Source organism: Hypanus sabinus, chromosome 27 (assembly GCF_030144855.1).
Source record: "Hypanus sabinus isolate sHypSab1 chromosome 27, sHypSab1.hap1, whole genome shotgun sequence".
NCBI lineage: Eukaryota > Metazoa > Chordata > Chondrichthyes > Myliobatiformes > Dasyatidae > Hypanus > Hypanus sabinus.
Genome location: NC_082732.1, coordinates 25,533,978 through 25,550,137, shown reverse-complemented (window position 1 = coordinate 25,550,137; position 16,160 = coordinate 25,533,978). Strand labels below are relative to the sequence as shown.

Below are 16,160 nucleotides of genomic sequence, written 5' to 3'. Positions count from 1 at the left end.
GTACTGCTGCCGTAATGTTAACAAATTTCACAATATATGCTGTGATATTAAATCTGAGTCTGTTGTCACCATATACTACCTTGGGATTCATTTTCCTTTAGGCATTTACAGTAAAACAGAGAAATACAATGACAAACTATACATAAAGACTGACAATCAATTTGCACAAGACAAACCTTGCAAATATTTTTTAAAACTCATAATAAATAAGTAATACTGAGAACATGAGTTGTGGGGTCCTTGAAAGTGAGTGAGGAGCCTTATGGTTGTAAGCTAATAACTTCCTGAACCTGGTGGAGTGGGACCTCCTTCCCAATGGGAGCAGCGAGATTAGAGCATGGTCTGGATGGTGGAGATTCTTGGTGATGGATGCTGCTTGTAGAGGTGGGGAAGGCTTGACTTTGATATTAAATTATTTCCGATAAATAACTCATCTGATGGCCACAATCAATAGAGAATGGCTTTCAATGTAAATTTGAACCCTGAGATTCATTTTTCTTGCAGGTGTTAGCAGTAGAACAAAGAAATACGAGGGGTGATTGATAAGTTTGTGGCCTAAGGCAGAAGGAGTCACTTCTAGAAAACCTAGCACATTTATTTTTCAACATAGTCCCCTCCTACATGTACACACTTAGTCCAGTGGTCGTGGAGCAGACGGATCTTGGACCTCCAGAAAGTGTCCAGAGCAGGGGTGATTGATAAGTTCGTGGCCTAAAGTAGAAGGAGATGAGTTATACAGTTCTTGTTACATGCACATGCAGTTCAACTCTTTGAGTGATTATGCAGAAAGTTTGAAGTTAATAACTCATCGGGGTGATTGATGTTTGTGGCCTAAGGTAGAAGGAACCTTTAAGTTATTAACTTAAAGCTTTCTGCATAATCACTCAGAGTTGAACTGCATCTGCATGTAACGAGAGCTGTATAACTCATCTCCTTCTACTTTAGGCCACGAACTTATCAATCACCCCTTGTACAACAGAGATTTAGGTGGCCTCAATGTTCAAAGTAAATTTATTATCAAAGTCACCATATACAACCCTAAGATTCAATTTTCTTGCCAGCATTTACAATAAAACAAAGAAATACAACAAAAACCTACACACAAAGACTGACAACCAGTGTACACAGGACAACAAATTGTGCAAAAACAAAACAGTAAAAAAATAATAATAAATAGCAAGATAATAAATATTGAGAATGTGGGTTGTAGATACTTGAAACTGAGTCCATAGTGTGTGGGATCAGTGTGTGGGGGGCGAGTGAAGTTATCCCCTCTGGTTCAAGAGCCTGGTGGTTGAGCGGTAATAACTGTCCCTGAACCTGGAGGTCTGGGCTCTGAGGCTCCTGTGTCACCTTCCTGGTGGCAGCAGCAAGAAGAGACCTTGGCCTGGATGGTGAGGGTGCTTGATGATGGACGCTGCCTTCCTGCGACAGCTATCCTTGCAGATGTGCTCAATGGTGAGGAGGACGTTACCCATGGCGGACTGTGCTGTGTCCACTGCTTTTTGTAAGCTTTTCCATTCAAGGGCATTGGTGTTTCCATACCAGCCTGTGATGCAACTGGTCAGTACACTCTCTACCGCACATCTATAGAAGTTCGTCAAAGTTTTAGATGACATGCCAAACCTTCACAAACTTCGAAGAAAGTAGAGGCACTGCCGTGCCTTCTTTAATGGCACTTGCGTACTGGACCCTCTGAAATAATAACAGCAAGGAATTTAAAGTTGCTGATCCTCCGATGCAAACTCTGACTTCCTCCCCCGTCGTCAATAATCGGCTCTTTGGTTTTGCTGACATTGAGGAAGAGGTTGCTGTTGTGGCTCCAGTATGCTATTTATCACCATCTTTCATTTGGTCAATGGTGGTGTCGGTATTAAACTTAAATATGGCATTGGAGCTGTACTTAGCCTCACAGTCACAGGTATAAAGTGAATAGAACAGGAGGCTAAGGATGCAACCTTATGCTGATGGAGATTGTGATAAAAAAGCAAACCAGAATCTCACTTTTTCCACCCCAAAGGAGTATTAACTCATGCTGAAGTTACAATAAACTGTTAAGGTGAAAGTGTAGCGGTGTGCTACAAGCAGCGCTAGAATTACGACACGGAGTCGGTAACTGCAGTCGAAGGAAAAACTTTATTCGAAAACTTCAGCCTCACTTTTAAGCCTCTGTCAACCGGCCCCCCATGGCGAAGAGGTTCCAAAGCTCTGTGCTCGCAAACCCCCGTAGGCTATCTAATTGTGAGTCGGTTCGGATACGCTAGGAAAAGAGGCGCTACATAACCCCCCCCCCCCCCAGAACCGGCGATACACCCCCCAATGTCCACAGCCTGGGCCAGAACCTGCTTGGGAGGTCGGCCTCTGCGCCGAGGCGCCGGAAACTCGGCCGGTTGCGCCAGGTCCACATGGGCCGGCTTGAGGCGGTCCACCGTGAAAACCTCCTCCTTCCCCCCAACGTCCAGCACGAACGTGGAATTGGGCTTCGGCTTGCTGGAACCATAGGTCCGGGCGCTGTGTCCAGAAACCCGGCAGTTTCAACGAAACCGCATGAACAGAGGCGGCGTCGGTCATTTCTGGTCCAAAAATCGTTTGGACCGTCGGGGTCACCAATTGTAGCGGTGTGCTACAGAATTACGACACGGAGTCGGTAACTGCAGTCGAAGGAAAAACTTTATTCGAAAACTTCAGCCTCACTTTTAAGCCTCTGTCAACCGGCCCCCCATGGCGAAGAGGTTCCAAAGCTCTGTGCTCGCAAACCCCCGTAGGCTATCTAATTGTGAGTCGGTTCGGATACGCTAGGAAAAGAGGCGCTACAAAAGTTTAATATTATTCAGTTATTCCACAACATGAGCTACAGAAGAAGAGTCAAATTAGATTGTTTCAATATTTGTGTAGTGAACAACAGACTTAATAGGAAATAAGATAATTCAAAATGCCCCTGTTGCTGATGCCCAGTAGCTGTTTTCTTTCATCTAAATCTTGCATTGGAACAAGATGAAAAGGTTTTGATAAACCCATGATGTGTTTCATTGAGGTTATGTGCTTGTTTTGCATGCCTTTTTATATCTTCACATTGGCCAACCACAGAGCATTAATTCCATGGCCTTTCTGCATATAGAATGCGACTGAAGTAAATTACTTCTCACCACTGAGCTGTGCTGAAGAAAGTCGCTGGCTCTGTGTGTTTGAACTGCAGGCTCTCACTCACAGCACGGAGTCCCGGATTTCAAACCTGACTCCACTCTGGAATTACTTCAGAGCTGAGAACCAAACCTGGAAAAGAAGAATTGGCCATACTTGGTGAGTATTAAAATAAATCTACAATATCTAGTTAGTATCACAATGTTTGCCAACTAGATGTAGGATATATGTAAAGATCGAATTGCAAAGCAACTGATGCCCATCCTGTCAATGACCAGATCTGTCACTGCCTCTACAGGCATGTTTTTAAAGGAAGTTGTACATTAAAATGTTTTTTTCTCTCTATACAGACTCAATCATTTGACATCAATATTTTTCATCTTTTATGCATTAAAGTGGCCTTTGGACTGTAGAGTAAATGAGTTGGCGATAAACAGTTAGTGTATTACACAGGAAGGAATCTAATGGTTTTGCACTTTCAACTTATTGGTTTGTGTTCCATGAAAAATGTAGGAAGGATGCACCAGCGCACGTTCAGAATCAAAATGAAGTTTATCGTCACTGACACGTGTCACAGAATTTGTTTTGCAGCAGTACAGTGCAATGCGTTTAAAAAGAAATCTGTAGGTTACAATAAGAAAATTAAAAGTAGATAAAGGAATACAGATTTTGGTCTATTCTCATATGTCGTTTACAGTCAGAGTTGTACAGCACAGAATGAGCCCTTGACACCACTAGGTTCATGCCAATCTTTTCGCCCTTGTACTCTCATCCCATCGGACTGCATTAGGTCCATAAAACATTGGATTAGAATGGTTAACTCATTCTATTGCCAGACCATTTACTGCACATGTTCAGTTCATTTATTTGTTATTTATTGACGTACAGCGTGAAATAGTTCCTTCTGGCCCTTTGAGCCGCAAAGCACAGCAACCCCCCTCCCCAACCCCCCCCCCCCCCCCCCAATTTGATCCTAGCCTAATCATGGGACAGTCTTTGGACTGCAGGAGGAAACTGGATCACCCAGAGAAAACCCATGCAGTCATGGGGAGAGCGTACAAACTCCCTACAGGCAGCAGCAGGAATTGAACCCTGGTCACTGGTACTGTAAAGCATTGTACTAACTACTACACACCGTGCTGGAGAGGGTAAACTCACAGTAGTTCACTCCCTTAACAGGAAGGTGCCAAATCAATGTGTGCTCCACTAGCAGCCAGTGGGAAGCTGCCACCCCTTCCAGAACAGAGCCACAGAGGTGGAAGGGCAGCTAAAGCTGCCCCTGAGCTTTGTAGCTTTAACGGCAATTTATTTTGAGAAATGTAATGGCAGCTGAAGAACCCCACAAGGCTCAAAGCAACCTCCACCATTCACAGAAAGAGACATAGAAAACTTCAAATAGTAATGCAGATCTAGAGGGAATTAAGAGCTCCAAGAAATCAGCAGGAGTGAAGTAATTGATATTTGAGGAATTAATGGTACTGCAAGGAATTGAGACCTCAGACTCTGAAAAACACTGGTGCAGACATTAGGGTTTAACCCAGTTAGTTTCTAATGTTTTCATCTAAAATAGTTTAATCTTTCTCTGGTGTGTTATCTCAAATGCAATCAATCAACTGATCTTTTGCCAGCCAGGCTTCCCCTTGTACTGACCCTCCTCCCTTCATCCACAGACATTACTTTCTGTTCCCATGAGCCAAGTTCACATCCTTACAGATGCTATTATGTCAACACTTATTAGAAATGTCTCTCCTCATTTACCACTTCATTTGCCCTTTCTAAGGACAAAATTACCTTGAATATCTGTTCACCATCTTTGCCGTCATACAGCCATTTCTCTGTAGTGGTCATTGGGTCAACCTCAATGCCCACTTTATTAAGTACACCTACTCATTTATGCAAAATCTAATCAGTCAATCATGTGGCAGCAACTCAGTGCATGAAAGCACACAGACGTGGTCAAGAGGTTCAGTTATTGTTCAGACCAAACACAAAAAGGGGGAAGAAATGTGATCTATATGATTTTGACCATAGAATATTTGTCAGTGCCAAACAGGCTGGTTTGATTATCTCAGAAACTGTGTATCTCCTGAGATTTTCACACACAGTAGTCTCTAGAGTTTACAGAGAATTGTGCAAAAATCACAAAAAAGAATTCAATGAATGGCAGTTCTGTGGGTGAAATCGCCTTCTTAAAGAGAGCAGTCAGATTGCTTCAAGCTGACAGGAAGGTGACAATAACCACACATGCAAAAGAGTGTCTCTGAATGCACAATAAGCTGAACCGTGAAGCAGAAGGGCTACAACAGCAGAAGACCACAAATATGCACTCAATGCTCACTTTATTAGCTAGAGGAGAGGAGGTACCTAATAAAGTGGCCTCTGAGTATATTTTTTCTATGAATGCACTTTTCTTGTTACAAATGCAATTTTTTCATACATTTTGGTGAAATACTTTTTTTTCCACTTTTCTAAATTGACCAGTAATTCACTTCGACTTTTAAACTCACTGCTGGGTCTCAGGCAGAATCCGTGGAAAGTGAAACCATTAATGTTTCTGCATCAAAGGGGTTACAGACTTAATGAAACATTCCAGACCCAACATTCCAACAGGTGCTTTTTCCATTGATGCTGCCTGACCTGCTGTTTATTTCCAGGACTACACGCATAGTGCTGGACAAACTCCACACAGCATCTATGGAGGAGAGTGATCAGTGGATGCTTTGGGCCAAGAAGCCAGAATAAAAAGATGGGCAGAGGGGGAAGGAGTACAAGCTGACAGGTGAAACCTGGTCGGGGGAAGGTGGGTGGGTGGGTGGGGGGAAAGGGGGATGAAGTGAGAAGCTGGGGGTGTGATAGGTGGAAGAGATGAGAGGCTGAAGAAGGAGAGAAGAAGGAATCTGATAGTGAGCCATAGAAGAAAGGGAAGGAGGAGGGGACACCAGAGAGAGGTGATGGGCAGGTGAGGAGAGCTGAGAGGGATCTAGGATGGGGCATGGAAAAAGAGGAAGGGGAGATTTCTAGCAATTTTTGGTTTTGAATAAACCTCCGTTGTCTAATCCAGGCCCATATGTTCCCCCTGACCCCACTCAGCCTTCATATGAATAGCCAATAGGTCACTATTCAGGCAGTTGAGCTTGTGCCGGCTCTCTGGGGTGCAATCCATTCTTCTGCTCTGTCCTCTAACACTCTGTGTTTATTTCCTTTAAATATTACTGGCTAACTGGGAAAATGGGCAAAAAATAGCAAATGGAAATTAATTCAGACAAGTGAAACGTGGTACTTTGGGAGGAGGACGGATGCGTAGGACTTGCACAGTGAATGGCAGGGCTCCGAGGTGTGCTGCAGAACAAAGGGACCAGGGAATACAGGATCCATAATTCCTTGGAAGTAGCATCGTAGGTAGATAGGGTCATAAAGGGAGCTTCTAGCACATTGGCCTTCATAAATCAGCATTGTCAAGTCAAGTCTAATCACTTTTTATTGTCATTTCGACCATAACTGCTGGTACAGTACACAGTAAAAATGAGACAACATTTTTCAGGACCATGGTGTTACATGACACAGTACAAAAACTACGTAAAAAACAACACAGAAAAAAAAACTACACTAGACTACAGACCTACCCAAGACTACATAAAGTGCACAAAGCAGTGCAGGCATTACAATAAATAATAAACAGGACAATAGGGCAGTAAGGTGTCAGTCCAGGCTCTGGGTATTGAGAAGTCTGATAGCTTGGGGGAAGAAACTGTTACATAGTCTGGTTGTGAGAGCCTGGATGCTTCAGTGCCTTTTCCCAGATGGCAGGAGGAAGAAGAGTTTGTATGAGGGGTGCGTGGGGTCCTTCATAATGCTGTTTGCTTTGTGGATGTAGCGTGTAGTGTAAATGTCCATATGGTGGGAAGAGAGACCCCGACGATCTCAGCTGACCTCACTATCCGCTGCAGGGTCTTGCAATCCGAGATGGTGCAATTCCCGAACAAGGCAGTGATGCAGCTGCTCAAGATGCTCTCAATCCAACCCCTGTAGAATGTGATGAGGATGGGGGGGTGGGAGATGGACTTTCCTCAGCCTTCACAGAAAGTAGAGATACTGCTGGCTTTCTTGGCTATGGAGCTGGTGTTGAGGGACCAGGTGAGATTCTCCGCCAGGTGAACACCAAGAAATTTGGTGCTCTTAACAATCTTTACCGAGGAGCTGTCGACGTTCAGCTGGGAGTGATCAGTCCGTGCCCTCCTGAGGACAGAAGTTGGAATGTTATTTTGAAGTTGTACCTGTTTTTTCCATTCTTTGGGGTTTTTGTTTTCTTCTGTTTCGAGGATGCCTGTGAAGAGTAAGAATTTCAGGTTGTATATTGTATACTTTCTCTGATATTAAATGGAACCATTGAACACGTTGATGAGGCCTAATTTGGAGCAGTGTGTGCACTTGTGGTCACCTACCTACAGGAAAGATCTCAATAAGCTTGAAAGGGTGCAAAGAAAATTTACAAGGATGTTGCCAGGCCTTGAGGACCTGAGTTGAATCGGTTAGAACTTTATTTCTTCAAGTACAGAAGAATAGAGGGAGATCTTATAGAGGTATACAAAATTATCAATGGCATAGATAGAGTGAATGCACATTGGCTTCTTTCCCTAAGCAAGACTAGAACTAGAGGTTATAGATTTATGGTGAAATGTAAAATATTTCAGGGAAATTTGAAAGGGAAGCACTTCACTCAGAGGATGGTGTGAGTGTGGAATGAACTGCAGTCCAAGTGGTAACTGCAGGTTAAATTGTAATGTCTAAGAGAAGTTTGGATAGGTACATGAATGGGAGGAGGTTTGAAGGGATACGTTTCGGGTAAAGATAGAAGGGACCAGCCAGGTCTAGTGGGCATAGACTAGAGGGACTGAAGGGTCTGCTTCTGTGCTGTAGTGCTCTATGACGTTTGAGCTGCCCATTCTCCAGGGGAAATCAGTACTGCACCTGTATCATTGGTAGTGCATGTAGGTCACACGCCTGCAGAAGAGCTCATTGGTGGTCAGTCTTGCTTTCGGAGATATAGAGTGAGCAAAAAGCTTAAAAAATTGAATTTGACAGTTTCTTTTAAGAGGTAATTAATATTGTGTTTACATATGGGGAATTCTTTCTAATCCTGAATATTTATTGCCCTTGGGACATCCAGGTGTTGACAAACTTCTTCTCAATACAATCATCTTCTTGTGCATAAATCCAGCATATGCATAGCCTTTAGAGAAGTTTTCATTGTGTATCCACCTCTCCTTTCTCCATGAAATTTATGAATGAATTCTGAAATGATCGCCCATCCCCTAATATCATTAAAGAGATGTTAAAACACTCTCAGACAGCTGTAAAATATCACTCAGCAATATTCACAAATAATTGTCCTCCTCTTTGTCCTGGCAAATATTAATCTCTGAAACAATGTCTCTGAAATCACAGACCTTGTCCTAATTTCATTTGTCCATCAAGACCTCCCAGTGAGGAAACTGGCAGTTTCTTCCTGTCAGCAGGAACAGTTCAGAAGTATTTCTACTGTTTGGAAAGCCCTCCAGAAAGCTTGGATTTGTAAATTCAGATTCAGATTCAGTTTATTGACATTTAGAAACCACAAATGCAATGCAGTTAAAAAATGAGACAACGTTCCTCCGGAATGATATCACAAAAGCACATGACAAAACAGACTACACCAGAAAGTCCACATAACGTTTGGCAATCCCCAATCCAGAGTCCGGAGAGGCTGCTGTGTATTAATATTGTGCTACCGTCTTAGTGCGTTTCCCCGGAAAGGAGCTCCAAATCCACCAGACAAACAAGACCAAAAACTAAAGCTACAAGACCTGCACAAAACCACATAGTTAAAACAGTGCAAACAATAGCATAATTGATAAAAAAAACAGACCATGGGCACAGTAAAAATAGCCCAAAGATGTTAAAGGACTATAAGTTCAAAAGAAATCACCACACAGTTTCCACAAGTCCCAGGGTCCCGACAGACTCGCAATCCCACGCCGGCGGCAGAAGGGAATACCCCCGCTATGGACTTCCACGGCGCCGCCCAACTCAGCCTCACAGACGCAGCACACACCGAAAGTGACCTGACCGCAGCGGACTCCGAGTCCGTCAAACCTCCGAGCCGATGATCAACCCCTCCAGCACATCTTCTCCGAGCACCATCCTCTGCCGAGCGTATTAAGACCCGGAGGACTGGGGGCCTGTTCTTCCCAGCAGAGTCCCGGACCTCACAGCAGCAGCAGCAACAAAGAAGGTCTTCCTGGAGATTTCCCGATGTTCCTCCCTGCTCCCATGTCCGTTTTCAGTCAATTATGATTGCGCACGGCACCCCACTTCACAAATAACAGATAATCAAATGTTGCAATAACTGGAGGTCCCTAATTTCTGGAGTAATTATTTAGCTGTTTGCTAATGTTCCTCTCTTATCCAAACTGTGCTGTCACTCCCCAACGTAGACTTAACCAGAGACTAATGGAAATGTTGCTCAGACAATGTACACTCAGTGGCTACTTCAGGAACAGGAGTGGAACCTGCTGTGGTCTTCTGCTGCTGTAAGCCATCCACTTCTAGGTTCAACATACTGTGTTCAGAGATACTCTTCTGCACTCCCCTTGTTACTGTCGCCTTCCTGACAGCTTGAACCAGTCTGACCTCTCTCATCAACTCATTTTCACAGAATTGCCACTCACTGGATTTTTAAAACAATTCTGCACCCTCTTAATTCTGTAAATTCTAGAGACTGTTGTGTGTGTGAAAACCCCAGATCATCAGCAATTTCTGAGATATTCAAACTACCCCATCTGGCACCAACAATCGTTCCACAAGGTCACTTAAATCACAGTATTTCCTAGTCTGGTGTTTGGTCTGAACAGCAACTGAACCTCTTGACCATGTCTGTATTGAATTGCTGCCACTCTTGGCTGATGAAATGTTTGTATCAACGAGCAAGTGTACAGGTGTACCTAATAAAGTGGCTACTCAGTGCATTCTTTTCCTTTGTGCTTTTCAGTGGATCATGATTTCTTGTGTAAGAATAGCAGCTTTTACTGTGTTGCCCATGATTAACAGCTTCTCTTTGCTTTATATATCCAGATTCAACTGCAGCCCGACCAAGCACAATCGGTGCCAGTGATCAACTGAGGACAAAAACATGGACGGCTTGGGATCACCTTCCTCACCCAGAAACTGCAGCTATGAGGCTCACTTCCAGTACTATCTGTTTCCAGTAGTATATACCATTGTGTTTGTTCTGGGCCTGACTGGCAACATCTTAGCCCTGTGCATATTTATAAAGAACACTAAGAACAGCAGCCCATCCTTCATCTACATTGCAAACCTGTTTGTAGTGGACATCATTTACATTTGCACCTTGCCCTTCAGAATCCATTACCACATGAAAAAGAACAACTGGGTCTTTGGGGACATCACGTGTCGGATCACGGGGACCCTCTACTTTGCCAACATTTACATCAGCGTCACTTTCCTCAGCCTGATTTGCATGGACCGCTACATTGCAGTGGTCTACCCTAGAAAATACCTCAGGATGAGAGGCACAAAGATCCCGCGGATGACCTCGGCTCTGGTGTGGGCAGTGGCCTTATCCATCATGCTCCCCTTAATCTTCAGTGGCTCACTGAACAACATCCGGGCAAACAACATGACAGCTTGCTTCGAGAACTTCGACGCTGAGGCTTACAGCAAAAAGATGGCGGTGTATCACATTATGCCATTCCTCTTCGGTTTCCTCATCCCATTTACAATTATTATTATATTTTACCCCCTAGCCGCTAAGAAAATAGCCCAACTTAAAAACAACATCCACAAGGAAAAGGCTTTGAGGATGATCTGGGTCATTATGGTGATCTCAATTCTTTGCTTCGTCCCATATCACATCACCCACTTACTCTATTTCCTAGCTCGCTTGGACTTCATTCAGAACTGTGCTTTTGGTAACTTTCTCTACAAGATCCGGCGGGTTACAATGGCCTTGGTCAGCCTTAACTGCTGCCTGGACCCTCTGATATATTTCTTTGCAACCAACAAATTCAAGCTAAATTATGGAAGGAGAAGGAGAGCACTTCAGAATGTTTACAGCATTGCCTGGCATCCTACTGAGGGTTGATGCCAGTGCACCCAAGTAAAGACTGCATGGCTTGGGGTCTGAAGAAAAGACCAGCCTTGCTGAGTTTTGAAGTTGATGCAAATGTTTTCTGGATCTCTACCGCAGCTTGAGCTGGCTGCCCAGAAACCATAGAACTGCCGCTCAGTGGAAAGGGACACCCCCAGTCCAGATTTTTAAATCTTCCCACTCACTGCAGTTCGATTAGTCGGAACGCAGTTACTGTAGCTGTACCTTCTGGCAGTACTCTGCTACCTTGTTAATATGCAATGATGAAGACATTTAATAAACCAAATACTAGCAGTATGAAATTTAATTTCTGTTAGGTCAACACAGGTTAATCACATTTATTAATAATTACACATTTAAATGTAGTTTTGTGAGTTGCTAATACTCATTAAGACTAAATACCATTTTAAATTAAACAGATACAAGTGAGGGGGTGTTAGCCAAAGGAAAACTGTTTACTCTGAGAAGGATGTGATTAGCTTTAAAATGTAGGCTGCATCATCAGAGATGATGGAAGGAAACAGCTCTTCAAATAGAGGGGCAGAGAACAGAGGTGTCGCAGTTAGGGCAGCCCTTTTACCACTCGGGGCGTTCAGACTTTAGAGTTCAAATCCAGCGCTGTCTGTAATGAGATCGTATGTTTTCCCCATGATGGCATGGGTTTCATCTGGGTGCTCGGATTTCCCCCCACAGTCCAAAGACGAACCAGTTGGTAGGTTAATTTGTCATTGAAGCCATGTGATTAGGCAAGGGTTAAATAGGTGGGTTGTTGGGTGATGTGTCTCATTGGACTGGACAGATTATTCCATGTTGTATCTCTAATTAAATAAATCTGGTCTCCCCAAAATAGTGAATCCAGGTGACAACTGAAAATTTCAGAACTGGGATGGTTGAAAATCTTTTAGGAATGGGAAAGGGAATTATGAGGCATTGAATTGTAGAGCACTCAGCACAGAAACAAGCCCTGTGACCCATCTTGTCCATGCCGAATTGTTATTCTGCCTAATGCCCTTGACCTACACCTAGATCATAGCCTTGCATACACCTTCCATCTTTGGATCTTATCCAACCTTATCTTCCGATTGAACATCGAAAAACTTAAGAGTAGATGTGGAGAGAATGCTTCCTATAGTCTAGGACCAGAGGACACAGCCTCAGAACAGAGCGACAATGATTTAGAACAGAGATGAGGAGGATTTTTTTTTAGCCAGAGGGTGGTGCATCTGTGGAATTCATTGCCAAAGACGGCTGTGCAGGCAAAGTCATTGGGTAGATGTAAGATGAAGGTTGATAGGTTCTTGATTAATCTGGGTGTCAAAGGCTACAGAGAGTAGGCAGGACATTGGGTTGAGAGGGTTAATAAATCAGCCATGACGGAATGGTAGAACTGACTTGATGGGCCAAATGGCCTAATTCTGCTCCTTTGTCTTCTGGAACCTACATCCACCACTTCCACTGGCAGCTTGTTCCACACTTGCACCACCCTCTGAGTGGAGCAGTTCCCTCTTAGGTTCCCCTTAAACATTCAACTTTCACCCTTAAAACATGACCTTTGGTTCTAGTCTTAATCAACCTCAGTGGCGAAAAAGCCTGCTTGTATTTCTTCTATCTATACCCCTCATCATTTTGTGTATCAAATCGCCTCTCATTCTCCTGTACTCCAGACAATAAAGTCCTAACTTATTCAACCTTTCCCTAAATATACAAGGAAATAAGGATCTATCCTTATGTATACAGATAGTAATATTAGGAATGAGGATTACAGAATGAAAAATTGGTAGATGATAGATTTGGGTACTGTCAGATAAGGTACAAGCCTTTTGATAGAAAATCATGTTTCAAAGAGGACATGACATGATGACAAAGTATAAAATTAGTGGAACTAAATTGGAGCTAAATATTGTAAATGTCGAAAGCGAAGTGCTGGAAATACTGAGCAGAGAGAGTAGCACAGGTTGTTGAGTATTTCAGGTGCTTTGATGGAATTATGCTCATTAATATTTTGAGGCTCCTTGTCAGATTGTGAATGGAGCAATGGAATGGTGGTCCCTGAATATATGAGAAAATTCTGTGGCTAGTGCACATTTCACCCCACCCCTATACCCTGACCTCTCAGGGCACTCCAAAAATAAAACAAAGCTGCAGTTGCTGGGAATCTAAAGTGAAAATGGAAAAATCTGGAAAGATCAGCAGGTCAGGCAGCATTGGCAGAGAAAGGATAACAGTTACCATTTGGGGTGCTAAACCCTGCATCAGATCTGAAAAGTTAAATATTTCTCTTTCCACGACACGACTTGACCTGATGAGTTTTCCCTAGCATTTCCTGCTTTTGTCTTCATCCAAATACGTGAATGGTGTTTGGATGAATTAAGGTTGGAGGAGGCTCATTTTGAGCGTTAATCCAGGCATTGACTTCTTTGTCAAATGGCTCTTCTGTGTTGTGAAGTCGACAGAAAATATTAGACCATAAGATAAAATATAGGAGCAAAATTCGGCCATTTGCCATTAGGCAGAGCGTCTGCTCTGCCATTTCATCATGGCCGATCCATTTTCCCTTTCAGCTCTAATCTCCTGCCTTCTCCCCGTACCCCTTCATGTCCTGACCATTCAAGAATCTATCAACCTCTGCCTCAAACATACATGCAGACTTGGCCTCCACAGTTGTCTGTGGCAATGAATTCCACAGATTCACCACTCTCTGGCTAAAGAAGTTCCTCCTCATCTCCATTCTGAAAGGACACCCCCATCTATTCTGAGGCTGTCCCCCCTGGTCTTAGACTCTCCCGCCATAGGCAACATCTCCACATGCACACTATTGAGGCCTTTCAACATTCAATAGGTTTCAATGAGGTCACCCTTCAACTCAAGTGAGTAGGTTCTCGAGTGCAGACGTGCAAATGTAAAGAGATCCACTTAAATTAATGGATGGAGGAAAGGTGGGACCCGTGAATGGTCTCTACCTGCAATGCCAAATGCCATTTCCCTCCACTGAAGCTGACTGACCTGCTAAGTTCCTCCAGCAGCTTGTTTATTTATCTGCAAATTGTTAACTCCCTGCCAGTGATCTCTCCAAATAGGAACCAGTTCTAATCAATCCCTGTCAAACTATAACTAAATTAAGGGACATTTCTCTTCCTACCATGTCCCTACAAAGTATTACAATTTCTCATGCTCCCTGTGCAAAATTAATATTTGCTTTGCCTTCATTTGAAAATATTAACAGCTTCCTGGGGACCCATTCGAAAATAGCAACACCCGCTTCGAGTTCGCCAGTAAATAACAACACACTCACAAGGACTCTTCATCTTCAGACGGTGATTCAGCTAATGGAGGAATATTGTACTATTGCAAAAAGCTATTCCTTTGACACTGCAGTTCTGGAAATTATGGGTTATCAAATCAACAATACTGCTAGGTTATAAACAGAAATCTGCCTGCCTCCAGCAACCTCCGTGATGTTTGTACAAACTGGCTATGACGAGAAGGCTACAGTTCAAGCACTGATTTACAGAAGACCATGTTGTTGATCATGATGAGTTTGTTATAAATTTATCCACTGCAGTCTGAATAAAATTGAACTTAATTATCTTCAGGGACACAACAACCTTGTTAGCAGCATAGATTAATGGAGCTTTAGCCAGAGATACACAATAACTCTTTCACCATTACAATATGACACTCTTCCAGAACCAGCCTGGTGACTGTGCTTGCTAGGTTGCCTACTTAATTTTGCTGAAGGTAGCTCTGGTTTCATTCTAGAGCTTAATTAGGGATGCTATTTTAGTTTAATTTCCAAGGCAGTTTCATCCCAACTCCAGCCTCTGAATTTTAGTTTCCAGAATAATATTAATTAAATATATTTTTTGCTTTAATATCTTCAGTGTGGTCTTTTGATTTTTTTTGTAAGTCATTTATTACTGATTTATTTCACAAAACCTTTTAGTGCTAAGGGACATTAAAAATATAGTTTGAAATGACATCTATCACTTTTGTTACAGATCCAATTGTAATTTTTCATTTGATTATTTGCTAAGAGAATTGTTATTCATTTGTTCCTCTCCACGCCTTGTGGTACATTGGGCAGCAATCTTGCTGTTTATTTCGCATTTGCAGTTTTTTTTACGAAGCCGAGTTGCTGGCTCGACGCTCAACCCAGCACGGATGGAAAGCGTGCAAAGAGCCGGCCAGGTTTGAACCAGGGACCATTTGCCTCAAAGTCCAGTGCAGGTGCCACTACAGCACCAGCTGGCTAGAGGTATTGTTAGTGCTCTACAAAAAGGCAACAAGAGGTTAAATTGGTTAATGAAAGCAGTTTCCTGAGAAACTAACAGTTAGTCTGCTCAAGTGACTTGATCTCCACTGTCAGTTTCAAAAGTTGTGGACACAATGCTGTTGTAATAATGGAAGATACCACGATTCAAATATGTCGGAGATTCATCTGGTCCCTGTCTGCCTTTGAATAGAAAGAGATGAAAAGATGAAAGATGAAAAGAAGGAGATGAAAAGATGAAAAGGAGATGAGACACAGACTGCCAGAAGTTTTTTGAACCTGCTAGGTTCCGAAACTAAGAAGCATAAACCTGGCCCAGTATCTAAGATCTATTCTGAAAGTTGTCACATCATGTTTGCAATCTGAGAAATAAAATTCAATCCTATTATTTAGTTATAATGAGTTACCTTGAAATAAATTTTGCAGTAATATGTTGAACAAAAGCTATGAGAGTTACTTGAACAAGACAGATGGTTCTGGACACTGGGGTAGAGAATTATTTCGGGGTGTAGAATTATTTCTGGGCACTAGGGTGTGTAGAGTCATTCCAGGGAGGAAGGATGGCAGCAAAGGTGATTATTCTGGCTGCAGAGAATATTGAGT

The 16,160-nt window shown here is 42.9% G+C and overlaps 1 protein-coding gene across 1 annotated transcript; it reads left to right on the top strand.

Moving 5' to 3' along the window:
• The first annotated feature begins 885 nt into the window (after positions 1-885).
• On the top strand, positions 886-15,194 carry LOC132382129 (lysophosphatidic acid receptor 6). The gene is made up of 2 exons (XM_059952021.1): positions 886-3,300; positions 10,252-15,194. Exon 2 carries the CDS (start codon positions 10,310-10,312, stop codon positions 11,279-11,281), a length of 972 nt encoding a protein of 323 aa, XP_059808004.1. The 5' UTR covers positions 886-3,300; positions 10,252-10,309; the 3' UTR covers positions 11,282-15,194.
• Positions 15,195-16,160: the final 966 nt, after the last annotated feature.